Source organism: Apostichopus japonicus, chromosome 14, assembly GCF_037975245.1.
Source record: "Apostichopus japonicus isolate 1M-3 chromosome 14, ASM3797524v1, whole genome shotgun sequence".
Classification (NCBI taxonomy): Eukaryota; Metazoa; Echinodermata; class Holothuroidea; order Aspidochirotida; family Stichopodidae; genus Apostichopus; species Apostichopus japonicus.
The window spans coordinates 21,785,603-21,802,349 of NC_092574.1; the positions used below are offsets into that span (position 1 = coordinate 21,785,603).

Here is a 16,747-nt window from a genome sequence, read left to right on the forward strand (position 1 = left end):
CGTAAGTAATGTTTCTCGCATGCGTAACTCATGTATTATTGGTCTGTATGATTTTGGCATAGGCTAGGCCCAATTTATGTTGAATATATTGTTAGGAATGGCGGGATTTTAGATGAAAATAGTACTGGGCGGGATTCACAATTTTTAAGACAGTGCTGGGCGGTAATTTTTAGTGCTGGGCGGAGCCGCCCAACGTGGGCATATCCCTGTAGAGGTTTCAGTTTTATTTTCAATACATAAACTGATGATGTCCTCAAAATGTAAAAAGAAAAGAAGAAAAAAAAAAGATACAAAAGATAACATAAAAGACAACATAAAGATGATGATTATACATTATAATATTCTTGCAATAATGTAAACAAAACTTAGCTGCAAATATTTCTGGGCAACTTTATTAAGAAAGTACAAAACATTAAGTATAGGCCTATGCAATGTATGAATTAAAACCCTTGAGAACTAAGAATTTCAACTTATAATATACAAAAATAAATCACTAAAAACTGACCTTCACCTGCAGCTGGTACACATCCTGAGTTTTTTAAAGAAATTTTACGCATAATAAAGATAAACAATCTTGAGACAGATATAAGGAGAATGCACTTTAATAGGCCAACCACCTTCCTGATCATATGGTTTCAAACTCCCAGTTGGGATTAAACTATGCAGAAAATCAAAGGTTGAAGCATCTAAAGGATTTTGATTGTAAGGGTGGAGGGAGGGGTTGTACAGGGGGTGGTGGGGCTGCAATATGGTAAGTTTGGCAATGGTGCCAACTGACATACTTGTATTTTTCAAGTGCAGCTTTGACTACTTCAGTCATTTTTTAACAGAGAAAAATAATATTTCTTGAAAAGAAGAAATTCTAACTACAGAGAACATTAACGAATATGCAGCATGCAAACAAGTGTGAATTGCTCACTAATTATATATTCATATTGAATATTCACATCATAAGTAATGGATGTTGGTAAAATAAAAAATAATTTGTTGAAATATCAGAAAACTGATTATCCACTGATCAATCTCTTCCCACAATATATTATGAGCTTCATTAAAGTTGCTTACCACCCCCTCCCCCCCCCCCCCAATCACTACCAACATTATACAAAAAGTACTGAAAAACTAATCCATATTATTCAGTTACATTAAAAAACTCTGTGCTATTCATAATATAGATAAATGATTAATGACAAAACAATAGTAAAAAAAAATTGAAAACCTTAAGCATGATTAAGATATAATTTGGTTAACATAAGAAAAGCTGCATAATGGCAAGAGCTTCGATTAGAACATTTACAGACTGTTCTCTCATTAGAAAAACGATGTGGCACAAACAAAAGAAAAGACAAAAACCCTGAAATCTACTGAAAGACTATTCCATCGTTCTTTCAAGCTTCTAAGGACAAAACGTTAATACAATGGCATTGCAAAAATGGCATGAACATTTGAGATGATAATCAAATGGCAGATTTTCCAAAATAATATATTACAGTTTAAGTTTAGAAATTCCGATGATTAGGAAGACAAACATTTATTTCATTGGCATACTTTTTGTTTTATTATGTTGATGATCATCGTCATGATCATCAATGTGCAGAGAATGTATACATCATGCGTTATCTCATTGATAGTGAAGTATCATCAATGTGCAGAGAATGTATACATCATGCGTTATCTCATTGATAGTGAAGTATCATCAATGTGCAGATAATGTATACATCATGCGTTATCTCATTGATAGTGAAGTATCATCAATGTGCAGAGAATGTATACATCATGCGTTATCTCATTGATAGTGAAGTATCATCAATGTGAAGAGAATGTATACATCATGCGTTATCTCATTGATAGTGAAGTATCATCAATGTTCAGAGAATGTATACATAATGCGTTATCTCATTGATAGTGGAGTATCATCAATGTGCAGAGAATGCATACATAATGCGTTAGCTCATTGATAGTGGAGTATCATCAATGTGCAGAGAATGTATACATCATGCGTTATCTCGTGACATTAGCATGTTTCAATAGGAAGTATCCTACAATATTCGACATAGCAAGACACTATGGCTATTTCAGCAGCGATGGAGTAGTTTACATTATTAAATCAAATAATCTTCTTGAGTGAGATACACACTCAGTGACTGACAATACCGTCAAACAGTCAAATAGTAATATCTTTAAAACATCATCCCCCCAAGCCCACACCGCCTGAAAAAGTACTCTTTAAACTACAGCACTATACTCTTGCTAGAAAGCAGCATTTTTAACAATTTGAGAATTAGAAAAGGCAGTAATGTTTTGGTGGGTATAATTCCACCAGTTTGCCCGAATGTCGTGAGACAGGAGGAGCATTTTACTATGGTTTTTATGGAAAAGAATTACAGTATAACACCACAGTAAGTACTTGCTGTATCCATGATAATTACACTTAATATACTTTGAAGATCTGTAGTAGGAACAAGACATTGTCATCTACAATTTATAGGAGGTATAGAAACAGACTCTGTGATTGGTTGAATATCCCTGTGATAGGTAACATACATGTTGTGATTGGGCATTTGAAGTCGTGATATGCTGCAAAACTACTGCTGACTGCCAGTTGGAGAAAACTGTACGTGTTCAGTTTCCCTGACTGAAGCAGACGTGCAATAAAACTGGCTAAATCCCGAGCTGTTGTAGTCGTTAGCCAAAGCACCCTGCCCGAGCATCCACGATTTTCCTCTTAACGTCGTTCGATTTTAGTTGGAATCGCATTCAGACAGTCAGTGTGGCTGGCTTTAAGAATTAAGAGTTACCTACGCTATATATTCGGTATGGTGACATGGGTTTTAAGGAATCGCTTTCTAATCAGTTTGCATTTGTAGAAGTACAAGGTGATAGCCGTAAGTAGGTGGCAGTGTTGTTCTAGTCGTTTAGCAACGGCGTTCTTTCACTCGGTGAATCCTGTGAGCAAAAAATATCAGATCAGGTATTACGTCACTGATTTATCAAACATCAAATTAAATATATTTACTAGATAGATTGACATATTTCAATCCTCCATCCTGATGGGTGCAATTTTCTTCTACGGATGGTTCTTAGAGGGGATGCCTCATTGCCCGACAAACTGACATTCATACGGAAAAGAAAAGTATTCCACTCCTGTTAGTTGAAATCCCCATATCAATGACTTGTCCCTAACTCACGATATGATTAGTTGAATGAAATAAATTTGGGCGGACTAAACCGTGGATTTTTCCCTGCAATGGATCACAGTAGGTGGTCTTTGATGTCATATCGCTAAAATATTCTTCAAATGATTACTCTCCTGTTATAATCTTTTCGCTGATTCATCCTTTTGATTTATCACAGATTCTTTGTAGGGAGCAGTAGACAAGGGAGTAAGGAAGGACAGGGAGAGTATATGATATTCATTGTGGAGTGTTAGCTCAGTGGTTAATGCCGGTGCCTTCCAATCATAAGGTCCCCGGTTCGAGTCACTCCAAGATTAATGTATGTCGTCCAGTTACAGAGTTGTTGACAATTCATAATATTGGATGTTAAAAATATGAATGTAAGAGACTGACTTCGGTCAGCTTGCGGATTTGATAAGCCAAGGAGGCTTCTTAGCGGATTCCTGCTTGCAGAAGGATCTAAAATACATACATACATACAAACATACATTGTGCAATATAAATATAAACCACAACAAAATTAATAACAGTTAAAATCATCTTCCTATATATTCTCTGTAAGCTTTTACGTCTATTTTTTATCTACTGCATATGGTTATTATTTCATTCAGCCTCTTCTTCACTCGGTCTCAATAGATATCTTCCTTTTGGTTTTATTATAAGTTCTGTTTCGTTGAAGGTTCTTTCAACGTGTTCAGTTCATGGGGATTGGGTACAAAAATTTTCTTGTGTTCTTTCTAGCATGTCTCTTTACGAGCGGCGGCTTTTGGCCGTAATTTCACATTCTCTCTCTTTCTTTCTTTCAACTTGAGTTAAGTATGAAACATATAAACAAAACATTTTCAGCTAAATTGCCATGATGACATCATTCATTTGGCAGTCTGCCAGATGCATTCACAAAATAACAACAGATTGGTAAAAAATCTGTATCGTCGCCATGCAAAAAATGCTACGAAGGTGATGGTTTTGACCTATAGTTGAAGAAAACTTCCAGCATTTTTATGAAGCAATCAGCCGCCCAAATATCCCTTTTAAGAGACTGTACCCTTCTGCTTTAAAAGCAATTGAAACAGGGCAAGGGCAAAAGTTCACTCCATTTGCACATAGATGCTTCAGTACACTACCGATCCTTACAAAAACCGGTGTGTTGTAACGGTTTGACTCGAGTCACAACATTTCAGATGTGAAGTCACTCGAACAAGTATGTTAATATTTTCTTGCTGCAGAAACGGTACAGTGACTCACGTCAACGGTCCTGACTCGAGTGAAAATCAGTGGTGATGATTGCTCGGCTTGAACTTAATGCAAAGCTGAGACTTGTTTACAACTGTGATAAAGAAAAGTTTATAAATGCTTATAACACACAAATGATGCTGTATATTTAACTACACCGGTCTAGACACTGTATTGCGATTTGTTCGACTGGTAGTGACACAAACTATGTAATCAACAATGTTGGCTTACCTCAGTTTCATCGTTAATGGGTCTTTGGCTTCCTGACTCCTTTTTAACTCTGACAAAATACACAACGAAACCAATCACGATGGCCAATAGCCCTATTGCAATGAGTCCCCATGCTACTATGTTAGATATGAGTCTTGGATACTTGGTCAGCCATCTGAACTCTGAGCCGTGTTCATCACCGATACAACTGGACTGTGGGTGAGTCAATGAAAGAAAAATCAAATCTTTGTTTATTTTTTATTATAAGATTCTAAGCAAACACAAAACCTAATTATGAAGAAAGCAAAGCACAGATTAACAGGATTCAAAACTTGAGGGAATATAGATGGCTGGATCACCGAACAAATATGTAATATATCAATTCAAAAGTATAGATTCGTTGATAAACTACTTTTTTTTCTGGCAGACCGATTCTTTTGCGTAAGTAAGAGAGCAGGCTTACCTCATTTAACCACATAGTTGGAAGAAAAATCTCGGGTAACTTTTTCCAGTCTCTGCCAAAGAAGACCATAGGAGGATACATGAGAGATGGGTGTTTATCAATGGGCAGACAGTATCAGATAGTTTATTATATCCCATAAACACATATTTGAGAGCGAAAACTGTTGGGAGCTTCGAGACATGATACGCTAAAAGGTTTATTTAATACTTCAAATAAACGTCAAACATAAAGATCTAACTACAACGATGAAATTTATTCTGATTACCAGCTCAACCAAAAAAAGAAAAAAAAGGTCTCTTTCTCTTCTTTGCAGATTGCTCAAAGCTGCTTCTGTGCATCGGTATAAACCTTTCTTCATTCCAATCCCTGGAAATATTCACAAATAAGTTTATAAGGCCCTCAGTCTGCTTAAGAGAACCCAGATAAAAACTGGTTACAACCATCTATTCTGCCATGATTTTATTCTTTCATTTGGAAACCTTGTTTAAGGTTTTGGCTAATTTCATCAATCCAGACAAAACTTTAGTTGGACCACACTGCTACACAATGGTCTTCAGTTATCTTATTTAGGAAATTAATACCAATTTAATTGCAAAACTACAGTATTTAATATATCATTGTAACAATGGTCAAAGAGCTAACAGACAGTTCATTTTAAACTCTATTCATATGGTATAATCAAGGCTCATCTTTTCTCAGATGAGTCTTCAGAGAATAATGAAGAAAGGCGTCATTGTTCTTATTTTAAAAGTCGATAGACATGGTATAACAATGGGTGAATGATACAACCATGTGAAGGGACTTTTATGTCGGTGAGGTACAATCGTGAGACCTAATACAAATAACTAATGGATTTATAACTTGGAGAAGTCCTGACTCCAACAGTGAATAACAAAGACAGTTTCATGTGTTGTGCATATATATGATATAAAGATTTGCACTTTGAATTCATCCAAATAAATATGAAAATATTTCAAAATTTCATATTTCTTTGATGGAACAAAAACAGAAGCAGTACCACTGTGTATAAAATCTTTCTTAAAGCAAAAAAAGACTTGGTTACACACCTTCAGTTATAAAAATACTTTCTTGAATTTTTTCGCTAACAGGATATCATACAAGATGTGAGAGTTGCAGAATAAAACGAAAAATGAAAATGAATTTGAGTGGGTAATGAAAAGACAAATGTAAAAGGCAGTAACTCACAAGAATGTGCCATATGGCTTCACGTGTACGTTGATCTGTAGTCTCTTGTTAATCCTTAAGGGAGCTCCAGTTTGCTGTTTGAGAGAAATACAATCTTCATGTCACTTAAAAACTATTCAAACTCATGACTGAAGGGTGATAGTTCTCAACTAGTAATCCCAATGCTTTGACAAAGTTAATCGCCGACGGACATTAAAAAAAAACAGGTTTGATGAGAATACCTACAGAGTGTACGACTAAACATGGCTACTTAATTATTTTAAGGGGGGTGCAATGACCACTTCAGTCTATTCATACCATATTTAATACAGTACCATCTCCTTATCAACAGTTAGTCATAAACTTAAATGGACAGTCAAGAGAGACAATAATTAATTTTTTGACTTATGAAAGGGGAAACATATCCTTTGTATCCTAGTGAAAGTTGTTTACAGTTCCTACACTGTTTAACTTCTTCTTTATTTCACTTTATTTTTATGAACTTGCATTGTACAGGGTTCCAATTGAACATAAGTGGATATCGAATTAACGATATATCAAGGACTCTGGTGTATTTATTCATATTCAGGTGCATCCCAAAATGTTTTAATTTGAAGGAAACCTCAAGACAAAGTTATTATTTGTGCTTCTATGATGTCACATCTGTTTGCTGCAAGTTCACTTTTGCTGCAGAATGCGTCAACTTCAAATGTTGTTATCTCGGGGGTAAAAAATGGTACACAGCAATTGAATTGCAAATTACACCAGGATCCTTAGAATCTGTTCCTCTTTGTACATCTGTTAAGTACAAATTTTCCTCTGGGCTATCCTCTTAAGGGTATTTCTGATAGATTTGTTCACTTCCACTAACAAATATTGACACATGTCCTTCACAAACAAGAATATGTCCTTTAGATCTTTAGATAATTTTGTGGAAACATATGATAGTCATTGAATTCGCACAAGGTGATGAGGCATTACAAAGAGGGAGCACATTAGTCTTACGGCACCCCACATATCTCACCGGCTCAATGTCAAAGAAGGTTTCGTGTTCTTCCTTGTCGGGAGAAAGGCCTTCCGCGATCATGTCAAGAACCTTTGGGTCCGTATAGAGGAAGTGAGGCAACGACATTACCACAGGGGCATCTAAATTGGGTATAAAAGTAACAAAGGGAGATAGTAAAATCATATTCTAAGTATCATAACAACAATACTATGACTATAATTTTTTGGTAACAGAACAATAGGATTTTGTTACAAAAGAAGAAAGAACAAAATACAATTACAGGCATTTGTGAATGTTAGAATAATTGATACAAAATAGCCAATTTGTGAAGAAACAGAATGATGGTTGTACACAACAAGTTGAGACTTTAAAAATTGAAAATTGGCTGAAAGGAGGTTAAAATTGCTGATGAATTATTCTTTCCTTAATACATTTCATGTGAATATGCTGATTTTTTCTGTACCATAAAAACAGAGATGATTTCATATTACTAATTTGTAATTTTTTTTTAAAACAGAGACCATTTGCAAATAAACATGTTACAAATTATCTTCAGAAAATAAATGTTTCAATTGTTTGACAACAATCCAAATTATTGAATTAACTTTCTAATAAAAAAATGACTATACTTTTTTGACAATTGCTGACATTAAGGAGTCCCCCATATAAGCAATGGTTGTTGTCAGGAGTGCAGAATCCTTCATTGTCTGGATTCACTTCAGGACTCTCAAAGTCTGACGGTGGTCCCACAAAACGGTTGGCTGTTATGCCCTGTAGCTCGCTTTCTTTCTCGAACTCGGATTTTATGGACCTGAAGCAAATGTCAGGAAACTCAAATTGTTGATGGATCATTTTATAAGGCAAAAAAAAAAGATGCACAACCATACTAAAACTCACTCCTCCACCTTCTACCCTCCCCCTTTCCCCCCCCCCCCCCATCCCATCCTTCCCACATTTATATAGCGCAGGATGCTAGTGGCCAATGTTGCGCTATGCATAGCAGTTGCACGAAATACGTTAGACCAACAGTTAGCCAAATATACAGTTATGAAACGGAAAGGTCCGACCATCTACAGCCTATGTATGCATTTGAGTAATACTTTTGTATAGAGATAGGATATGATCTTGGAAGTTTCTGAAGGGTAAGAAAATGTCGAGGGAGAGTACCTCGATATGATTGCGCTATTTTTTGCTACACATTGATGCCAAGAGGATATGACTGTGTTGCGATTGGTATCAGTTTGGCTGTGTTAATAATGGAAATGCATAATGAGGTTTGAAAGTACAAAAACATATATGCACTGATATTCATAAATGTCACAATCACATAGGGCATAGCATGCTTTGGAATTTAATACAAGCATTTTATTTTCTCTTGAACAAGGGGAAGGAAAAGATGGTGATGGGTGGTAGGGGTGGGGGCTGAGTTTATAAATTTTTCAGCTCTATTGTCTGCTGGTCCTTTTGAGGCTCATACATATGCCCAATGGGGAGTGGGGGGGGGGTAGAGGGATGCTTGTCATCATATTCTTACCTGCATATATCAGAGGAGAATACATAGCCAGGTAGATTCTTGTCTAGGAAAGGAGGGTTGTAGGTGCCATCTGCACACACAAAACAAAGGAAAGAATGGAAATTGTAATTAATATTTAAAAAATATAGATATATAATAGCAAGAAAATACTGCAAAATAACAAACCACCATCAATATTTAGGAGAGATGTGTAGTTTTGGTGAATAGAACACAAGGTGTTGGGCCCAAACAAACTTTTCAGATGGATCATATAGGTCTACCACTATTTTCTTTTATTTCATGTATCTCCAGAGAGATGGAGGGTGATACCAATTGATCATTATACCTATTTTGGGGTATTTATGGAAGTGCAGGCTGAATTTAGTTTTCTAAACAGCTAGTCATCTGCCGGACAACCACCAGAGCTGATTTGGGTTTCCGAACAGAAATTTGGTCAGCTCGGATGAAGGGAACAACCAATAAAAATTGGCCCTGTTGAATATCACATAAATCATCCAACTGTTACAGCTTTGCTTTTATGCCGTCATAATATTTTTGAAATATACTGAAGACCAACTCAGAACGAGATGGATTCCCTACGAGGTAAAACATGTTTCTCAGACCTCCCATGGAACTCTCAATCACTAGGGTGCTACCAAAATTGAACATGCCTGTTCACTGGCAGCATACAGAAGGTCAGGATGCGGGAAAACCATCTATCCAGGGGAGGAAACTCTCCCTTTCCCAGGAGAGGGAGGGGGGGGGGGAATAAACCCTCTCTTTCTTTGGGGAAGGGAAAGAGGATCAGGCTTTAATTTGCACAAATATGTTAATGCAGATACAGACCAATTTTATTTTAATGTTTGATTTCTGTGATATGAAGGTAAGGAGGGAGGCTGGGGGGGGGGGGGAACATTTAGTGGGAGAACATTAACCTATCCTACACCCTGTTTGCACTGGCCATTCTCATTACAACCACTAGATAAACAAAAAATAAAAGTGTTATCTTTTACCTGTGCCGTTAATCATATTACATTCATCTGTTGACCAGTACGGCAGAAGACGAACTCCTCTGAATGTTTGGATAATATTTGTGAAAGATGAGTTCCTCTTCCCGGTATCAACTACATATACACCATCATGGGAACCATTTCTCTATGATCAAAATAACAATAATAAAAAATATATAAAAAAAATATAAAAAAATATAAATAAAAATATAAATAAATAAATAAATAAAAATATAAATAAATAAATAAATAAATAAATAAATAAATAAATAAATAAATAAATAAATAAAATATAAAAAAATATAAAAAAATAAAAAATAAAGTGAAGTAGAGTAGAGGAATGCACTAAAATATGCACATCAAGTAAACTTCTTTTTCTCAATCACTGGTTCTCTATGACTAATTCATTACGTATCAACGCTGGCTGCTGATAACAGGGGGCCGTAATCTGACAAGCACTTGCAAATCTTCTCTGGAAATAATTCAAACTAGTATGGGATGCCATTTGTGACAATATTTTTTAAAGTATATATGTTATCCTATAAATGATTTTGCACATTTATAAACTAATAGAGGGCGCTAAAGTACATTGACTTTATAAATTTTTAGAACTCTGTATTAAAATCAACACATTCAGATTTTATGAAATCCCATAATCTAATTCTATTGCTGTTATATAACTTTTTTTATAAGAATTTAAACATAACATATTTAAGACTACATAATATGTTTATAAGTTCAATATCATTTCTATATTAACTTTACGAAATATAGTCCAAAGCAACACCCCCAAAGCCCAACAAAAGGCAGCATTTTTTAATGTAATCAACAATCATTTAAATGAACTTTCCACAACTTCTGCACACATTTTGCCAGAGGTTTATAATAGGAAACAGAATATGTTCTTGTTTTAACCTGTCAACCTTACATATTGCTGTAAGCACCAAAAATTCTTGAATCTGTGTCAAAAGCTGATTCCTCTTGCGATGCGATGCAGCTTTTACGGATAAAAAACAATCACTCACATCAGCAAAGATTCCAAAGAATGTTGTCGGCACAGCTTTGGGTTTTATCTTCAACAGCTCCACAAGAAGGGGATCCGTATAACCCCAGATGAAATCATGAACACTATAGCTTTTGAAGACTGTAGAGTCTGTCATTTTTGCAATAACTTGCAGTCCGACTCTGTCAAAGAATCCCCAAAAGTTGGCTTGATTTACTGCTGTCTGGAAAAGAAAAACAGAATCCCCTCTAATATGTTTATGAGAAAAAGACATTATACTGCCATTATCTTTTGGCAGAGAAAAAAGAAAAAATTGAGATTTCGTAAGCAAGCTTGAAACGTATTAGTCAAAAGCAAATTTATCCTAGAAATTCTGAAAACCATGTTTGATCAAACAAACCTGAATCAGCCTATAGATACTAGCAATCCTAATCAAAACTCTGTGTGGAGCGCCCTCTAATTTTATGAGCAGAGCAATTTACATTAAATATGTTTCTTAGACAAAAGCAGAGCTGCTGTGTCGATCACTCTGTCTAAAATATTCTTCTGCAAATTGACCAAAAAAACCCACAAAATTTCAGGCAAGCTAAGCTAAATACAACAGATACATCATTTGTTACTTTTAATGACTTATTTCAGAGTTGTCTCTGACATATTTTCGTATAGTCAGTAGGGTGTGCAGTGAATAATTTAGTACATTTTAAGTTTTTGTAGCAGTGTTGAAGTTTATGAATGTTGCTTTTCATAAAGTATGAACAATTCTGTTTCAGAAATGGAATTGAAGACTAGATTGATTCGGAGTATTTTTTTTAAAACTGGACAATCCCACTTGGTGTATCTGGTTTTATTGTAATGTGAATGATCCAAATGAACTTTGTTTTGGTACTTCAAATTATTTAAAAAAAAAAAATTAAAAAAAAATGATGTACTAGGAACAGTTCAGTAAAATAGCAAACTGCCAAATAGAATCGAAGATTCGATTAATCCGGACTAGTTTTCAAGACTGGACGATCCCACTTCCTATACATCAGTTTCATTGTACTGTAAATGAATAAAATGCCGATATTCATTATGAGCATTGAGAAGTTAATCTACTTACTATATACGGGACATTAATCGATGTGAAGTTATCTAATTCTGGGTCCCCAACTGACATATCTGGTTGGAATATGTACGTTTGCGGCGATATATAAGAAACGGTGTTATTCTCAGAATCAAAGGTTATGTTGGTCTTGGGTCGGTACTCCCTGCAAAGATAAAAGAGAAAGTGTTAACAGATTAGCACAATTGGATGAAACAACATCATCAGCACAATGCTACATTGTTTTGAAACACTTTGACCTTTCACTTACAATATGTACAGTTTTATGGTAAGTGTCACCAAGTTCTATAAATAGCAAGTTTCTGTTAATTGTTAAATGTAACATGTAAAGATTGAATGTAACCGATCTTCATCCTGTTACACTGACCTCTTATGCATATTATGATTGCTTGCATGTTTATAAACAACAGTAACATCCTAAAAGCAACTATCAGTATTCACAGCTGTTGTAAGGCCTAGGCGAGGTTTCAACTAGTATTTGATTTATGTTTGTTAGCAATACATAACAAATTAACAGTTGGAAGGACTTTCCTACACATAAATTTTCAATAAGACACTTTGATTGAATGTATAGAAACAGGATATAAAACAAGATATAAACCAAGATAGAAACAAGAAATACGATACGAAAATGAAACCTTGATTCAAGTCCTAATTAATAATCTTCAACAATACCCCTTGCCTTTCTTTTGCTGCCTATTATCAAAATCTTTCCTTACAAATTATCCATAGGAAACGTCCTTTTCTTGGATGGGTCATATGCGAAGGAAGTGGGCTCGTTTGTTCATGGAAGTGCCTTCGTACGAATGCAAGTAACACTGACCAATGAACTACAATCTCACAGCTCTATTACATATTCATGAATTCTTGTACCTGTATGTGTAAGGACCAATCTGGAAAATCTTTGGTTTGCTTCCTTTCATGACTTCATCTGGATTGGTCAAATTCCACACCCATATTTGCATATAAATAGGGAAAGGTGGGTCCTTCCAAAATCCATAACCAATTCCTCTGTTTGACAAGATGATACTCTGAAGGAAGCAAAACAACACAATCAGGTTACAGTAAGTCAGGAATTAATACTGATTGACATTGAAAACATTACACTGTTTTCTACCGACCACTTCTACTATAGGGTCGACGAGTCTGACCTTGGTTTTCATCATTGGAAATAGAACCTACCTATAGTACATTGTGGTCACTAATTAATTATATCACAAAGGAGTTAACCATAGTTATAGCATACAGTAAATTTGAATGCTTAAATATTAGCTCTATGATTTTGTTAATAAAACGGCCTGAAATATTCTTCCACTTTGAGAAAGAGTACGATGGCAGCAACAGAATATTTGCTTTCCCTCCATAATTGCTAAATGATGTCAAACAGATTAATTCCTGTGTGTAATTCACACTAGAAGTACCTGGTCGTATTTATGTACTGTGTATGTAAGTTGACCTTGAGCTGTATTTGGTAAAATATTGGTAGAATTTCTGAGAAAACAGTGACTTTATCCGACATGATGCTCTATGGGTAAATCTCACTACACCAAAGGACTTGTGATGCGTACTTTAAGGTAAATAAACCAGGATACGTTTTTTGTTAGAAGAAAGGAAAGACAATCCAAATTTTTGACATTTTCCAGCAGGCCTTAGAAATATTGGTAATACAATGACTTATCTTTTTTGTGAAAATAAACTGTGCTATTCTCCCTTGTTTTCCGCTAACATCAATGCTTAAATCTTAGTCTTAGAATCGATTTTTCGAGTAGCAGTAATCACGCTTAAATGAAGATTAATAGCATCAACCAAACTGTAATATATGGGGCAAACTCATATATTATGTACACATAAATAATCTACCAGTGAGCTTTGGATCAAACATAATTTAACAAACTCTTTTCATAAATAAACTCATTTCATAAAGGAACCTTTTGTACAATCAAAGACTACTAAGAAATTCCCTGGCATGGTAGTGGAACTGAAGTGTAGATTGATGTTAGGGCAAAGTACTGATAACAAATTTACAACACGATGCTAATTGGCTATTTAAATCAGTTTGTAAACAAAGATATCAGCATTTGATATCTTTTGGTACTATATTTTCTACCTGGAAGTTTGTTTTAAATTGCTTTAACTGATAATCAACAGATAGAGTGTACCACAAAGTCTGATGCCACCCAGGGACCTGACCTAACTCAGCAATTTACGAGGGTTAAACTTCCCAGCTAACCAAAATATATATGTGTGATACCCACCATGTATAATTAAACCACTTAGTTGGGACAATTTTGTCTATACTTTAGTGTCATGTCCCGCTTCAGAGCAATTCGTATTGTCAGTACGAGCAGTATGTTTTTATCAGATCAAGGTTAGAAACTGTTTGTACTGTCAATACCAGTGCTTTGAGAGCATGATATTGGAGTACAGTTTAGAGAGGTAGTAGCATTAGGATCAGATAAAGATTAGGAACTGTCGATACTGTTAGTACGAGTGCTTTGAAGCATGATATTGGTGTACAGTTTAGAGAGGAATTAGCATTAGGAAATTGTCCCAACTGGCTGAATTATACTACCATATACATGCATATGCATCCATGTGCATGCATATATGCATGTCACTACACTGCTTTAATGCTGACAACTTGATGTTAGGGGAGTCCTGCCAGTGACCCCTGCAATGAGAAAAACTGACCATCTGCTGTGGACAATATATTGCCATGAACTGTCCTATAATTATCTCAGACAGTTAGTTTCGCACATACTGTAGATTTATATTATTTACGCCTTGTAAAAGAGAGTCAGACTTGGTACCGGATCGAATAAACACACCTCAAAATATATTCAATGAGTTGTACTTCATCTTCCATGTGTTCTCACACATTGCTTACTTGAGTGGACACGACATATGTTTAATGTATGGGAAACCTTGGTAGTAGTGAAAAAGTGAAATATATGTGGGTTTGACTTGATAAGAAAAGGTTGATATTCAATTTTTTCAATTATTATTACAAAATGGAAGTTCACACTCACACTTTCTGTGATGTCGTGGATAAGTGGTGGGGCCACCACCAATATAACGATCCCGATAACAACACTGAGGATTGAGATCACTAGTCCCACCACAGCACAGGCACTGTTAACCATTGTGATACTATAAAAAAAAATAAGAAAACTAACTCAATTATGAACAGTTTACATCTTAATATAGGATATCACCTACCATTTGGAATGAACTCCCTGCCTCTATACATTCCATTGACAGCCTAGCTGAGCTTGTTCAAGTCCAATCTCAAAACACATTAACTTATTTATTGCTTTCAGTTAATAGCACTTTTGTTATAATTTTATTGTAAAGTACATTAGAATGCTTTGCAGATTTGTGAATATCAGATCCATAGCCGATTGAAAGATGGATGTAGGTTAACAGGTAACTCCAGGTGGAATATTTATGTTGGTTTTGATACCTACAAGACATAACATGTACATGTGGCAAATGTTGGATATCTAAACGTTCGAAAAATAGACAAATCAAGGTGTACAATTTGGGGTGTTACTAAAACGAATGGCAATTGTGTTACACATAACGAATGACAATATGTTGTACACACTAAAAAATTGCTTTGACTAAAACGAATGACAGTGAATGACAGCACAGACATTTGCTTCAACCGGATATCACAGTTCAGACTTTGTGGGTATATTAAAGCTACGCAAACCGAGTGTATGCGGCAAACCGAGTGTACGCGAAGTGCGTGGCTTACAGATCTAGTAAAGTACAGACAAGATACAAACGCACCTTATAGTAAGCGAAATTGTAAGTCTGATTTTAACGTCATTTTTCCGATATTAATTGTTAGAAACTAACAATTTTATAATCTTGAAACGGCTAAAAATTTCAGTAAGAGTCCTTATATTGGACATTTCTATGAAAAAAGAAAGATTTTTTCTTTTTTTAAGGGGGGTGCAAATGGGACTGGAAAAGGAGAAAATTTGCGCCAGTTATGGAGCTACTCTGTAACAGTGGCATAGGGAAGGGGGGGGGGGGCATTCTCACACAAAAACTTTCCCTGTGGTTTCTATCCGTAAATTACACCAAAACCCTGCATCCAAGTAACATGCAATTTTCCTCAAATCATTTTTGCGCAGAAAACCAATAACCGCATTTACTCCACTCCGTTAATCATTCTATCTCTTCTCACCACCGTCCTTCGTTGTTATTCGTTGTCATTCGCTGTCATTCGCGAATGATAATTAACCCTGTACAAAGTCAATTGTCATGTGGTCATTTGTTTTAGTTTTTCCCTACAATTTGCCAGTTCAAAGTATGAAGTGATCGATAATTGAAACCCTCATGCTGATACTAGCAATTATCTACAATTGTTTTCATAATAACTGCTGTTAATACAGACAAAACCGAAACAAAACAAGCGGTATGCATAAATTGAACCAGGCTTACATGAAGAACATGTATGTAATGTAATATAGGGTAATAGTTCTATGGTTAGTGATTAGTGGGTAGACTCTAAGCCATTGCACTAATTTTGACCTACCAGTGAGCTAACTAGAGGTAGTGGTAGAAGCAGCCTATATTGCGAAACTTGCCATATTGTTAATGTTAGGCTCTAGTTAGTACATTGCTAATCTCTCACCTTAATTAAAGGCTTAAGGCTGGAGAATTTCTGTAGCCTACAAAATAACACAGTTGTTGATCGGTTCCTGTTCCCAGTTCTGCTGTTATATTAATGATTCAGAACCGCAGTTGTCACGAGATCTCAGCATGTTTGTTTCACGAGAGTTGATCATTGAACCACAGCGCTACACGAAATTGATAACGTTGTTGGGGCGCG

At 35.5% G+C, this 16,747-nt stretch overlaps 1 protein-coding gene across 2 annotated transcripts; it reads right to left on the bottom strand.

The window, feature by feature from the left end:
• Nucleotides 1–320: 320 nt before the first annotated feature.
• LOC139979677 (platelet glycoprotein 4-like) lies at nt 321–16,708 on the bottom strand. Of its 2 annotated transcripts, none has more exons than XM_071990698.1 (13): nt 16,550–16,708; nt 14,931–15,051; nt 12,775–12,932; nt 11,899–12,046; nt 10,822–11,022; nt 9,800–9,941; nt 8,808–8,877; nt 7,903–8,084; nt 7,292–7,413; nt 6,289–6,362; nt 5,083–5,134; nt 4,641–4,832; nt 321–2,946 (listed from the first exon to the last, which is right to left on the bottom strand). In XM_071990698.1, exons 2-13 carry the CDS (start codon nt 15,042–15,044, stop codon nt 2,908–2,910), a joined length of 1,494 nt encoding a protein of 497 aa, XP_071846799.1. In that variant the 5' UTR covers nt 15,045–15,051; nt 16,550–16,708; the 3' UTR covers nt 321–2,907. The 2 variants fall into 2 exon arrangements, with proteins under 2 accessions (XP_071846799.1, XP_071846800.1); XM_071990699.1 differs by lacking the exon at nt 16,550–16,708 and adding an exon at nt 16,451–16,473.
• Nucleotides 16,709–16,747: the final 39 nt, after the last annotated feature.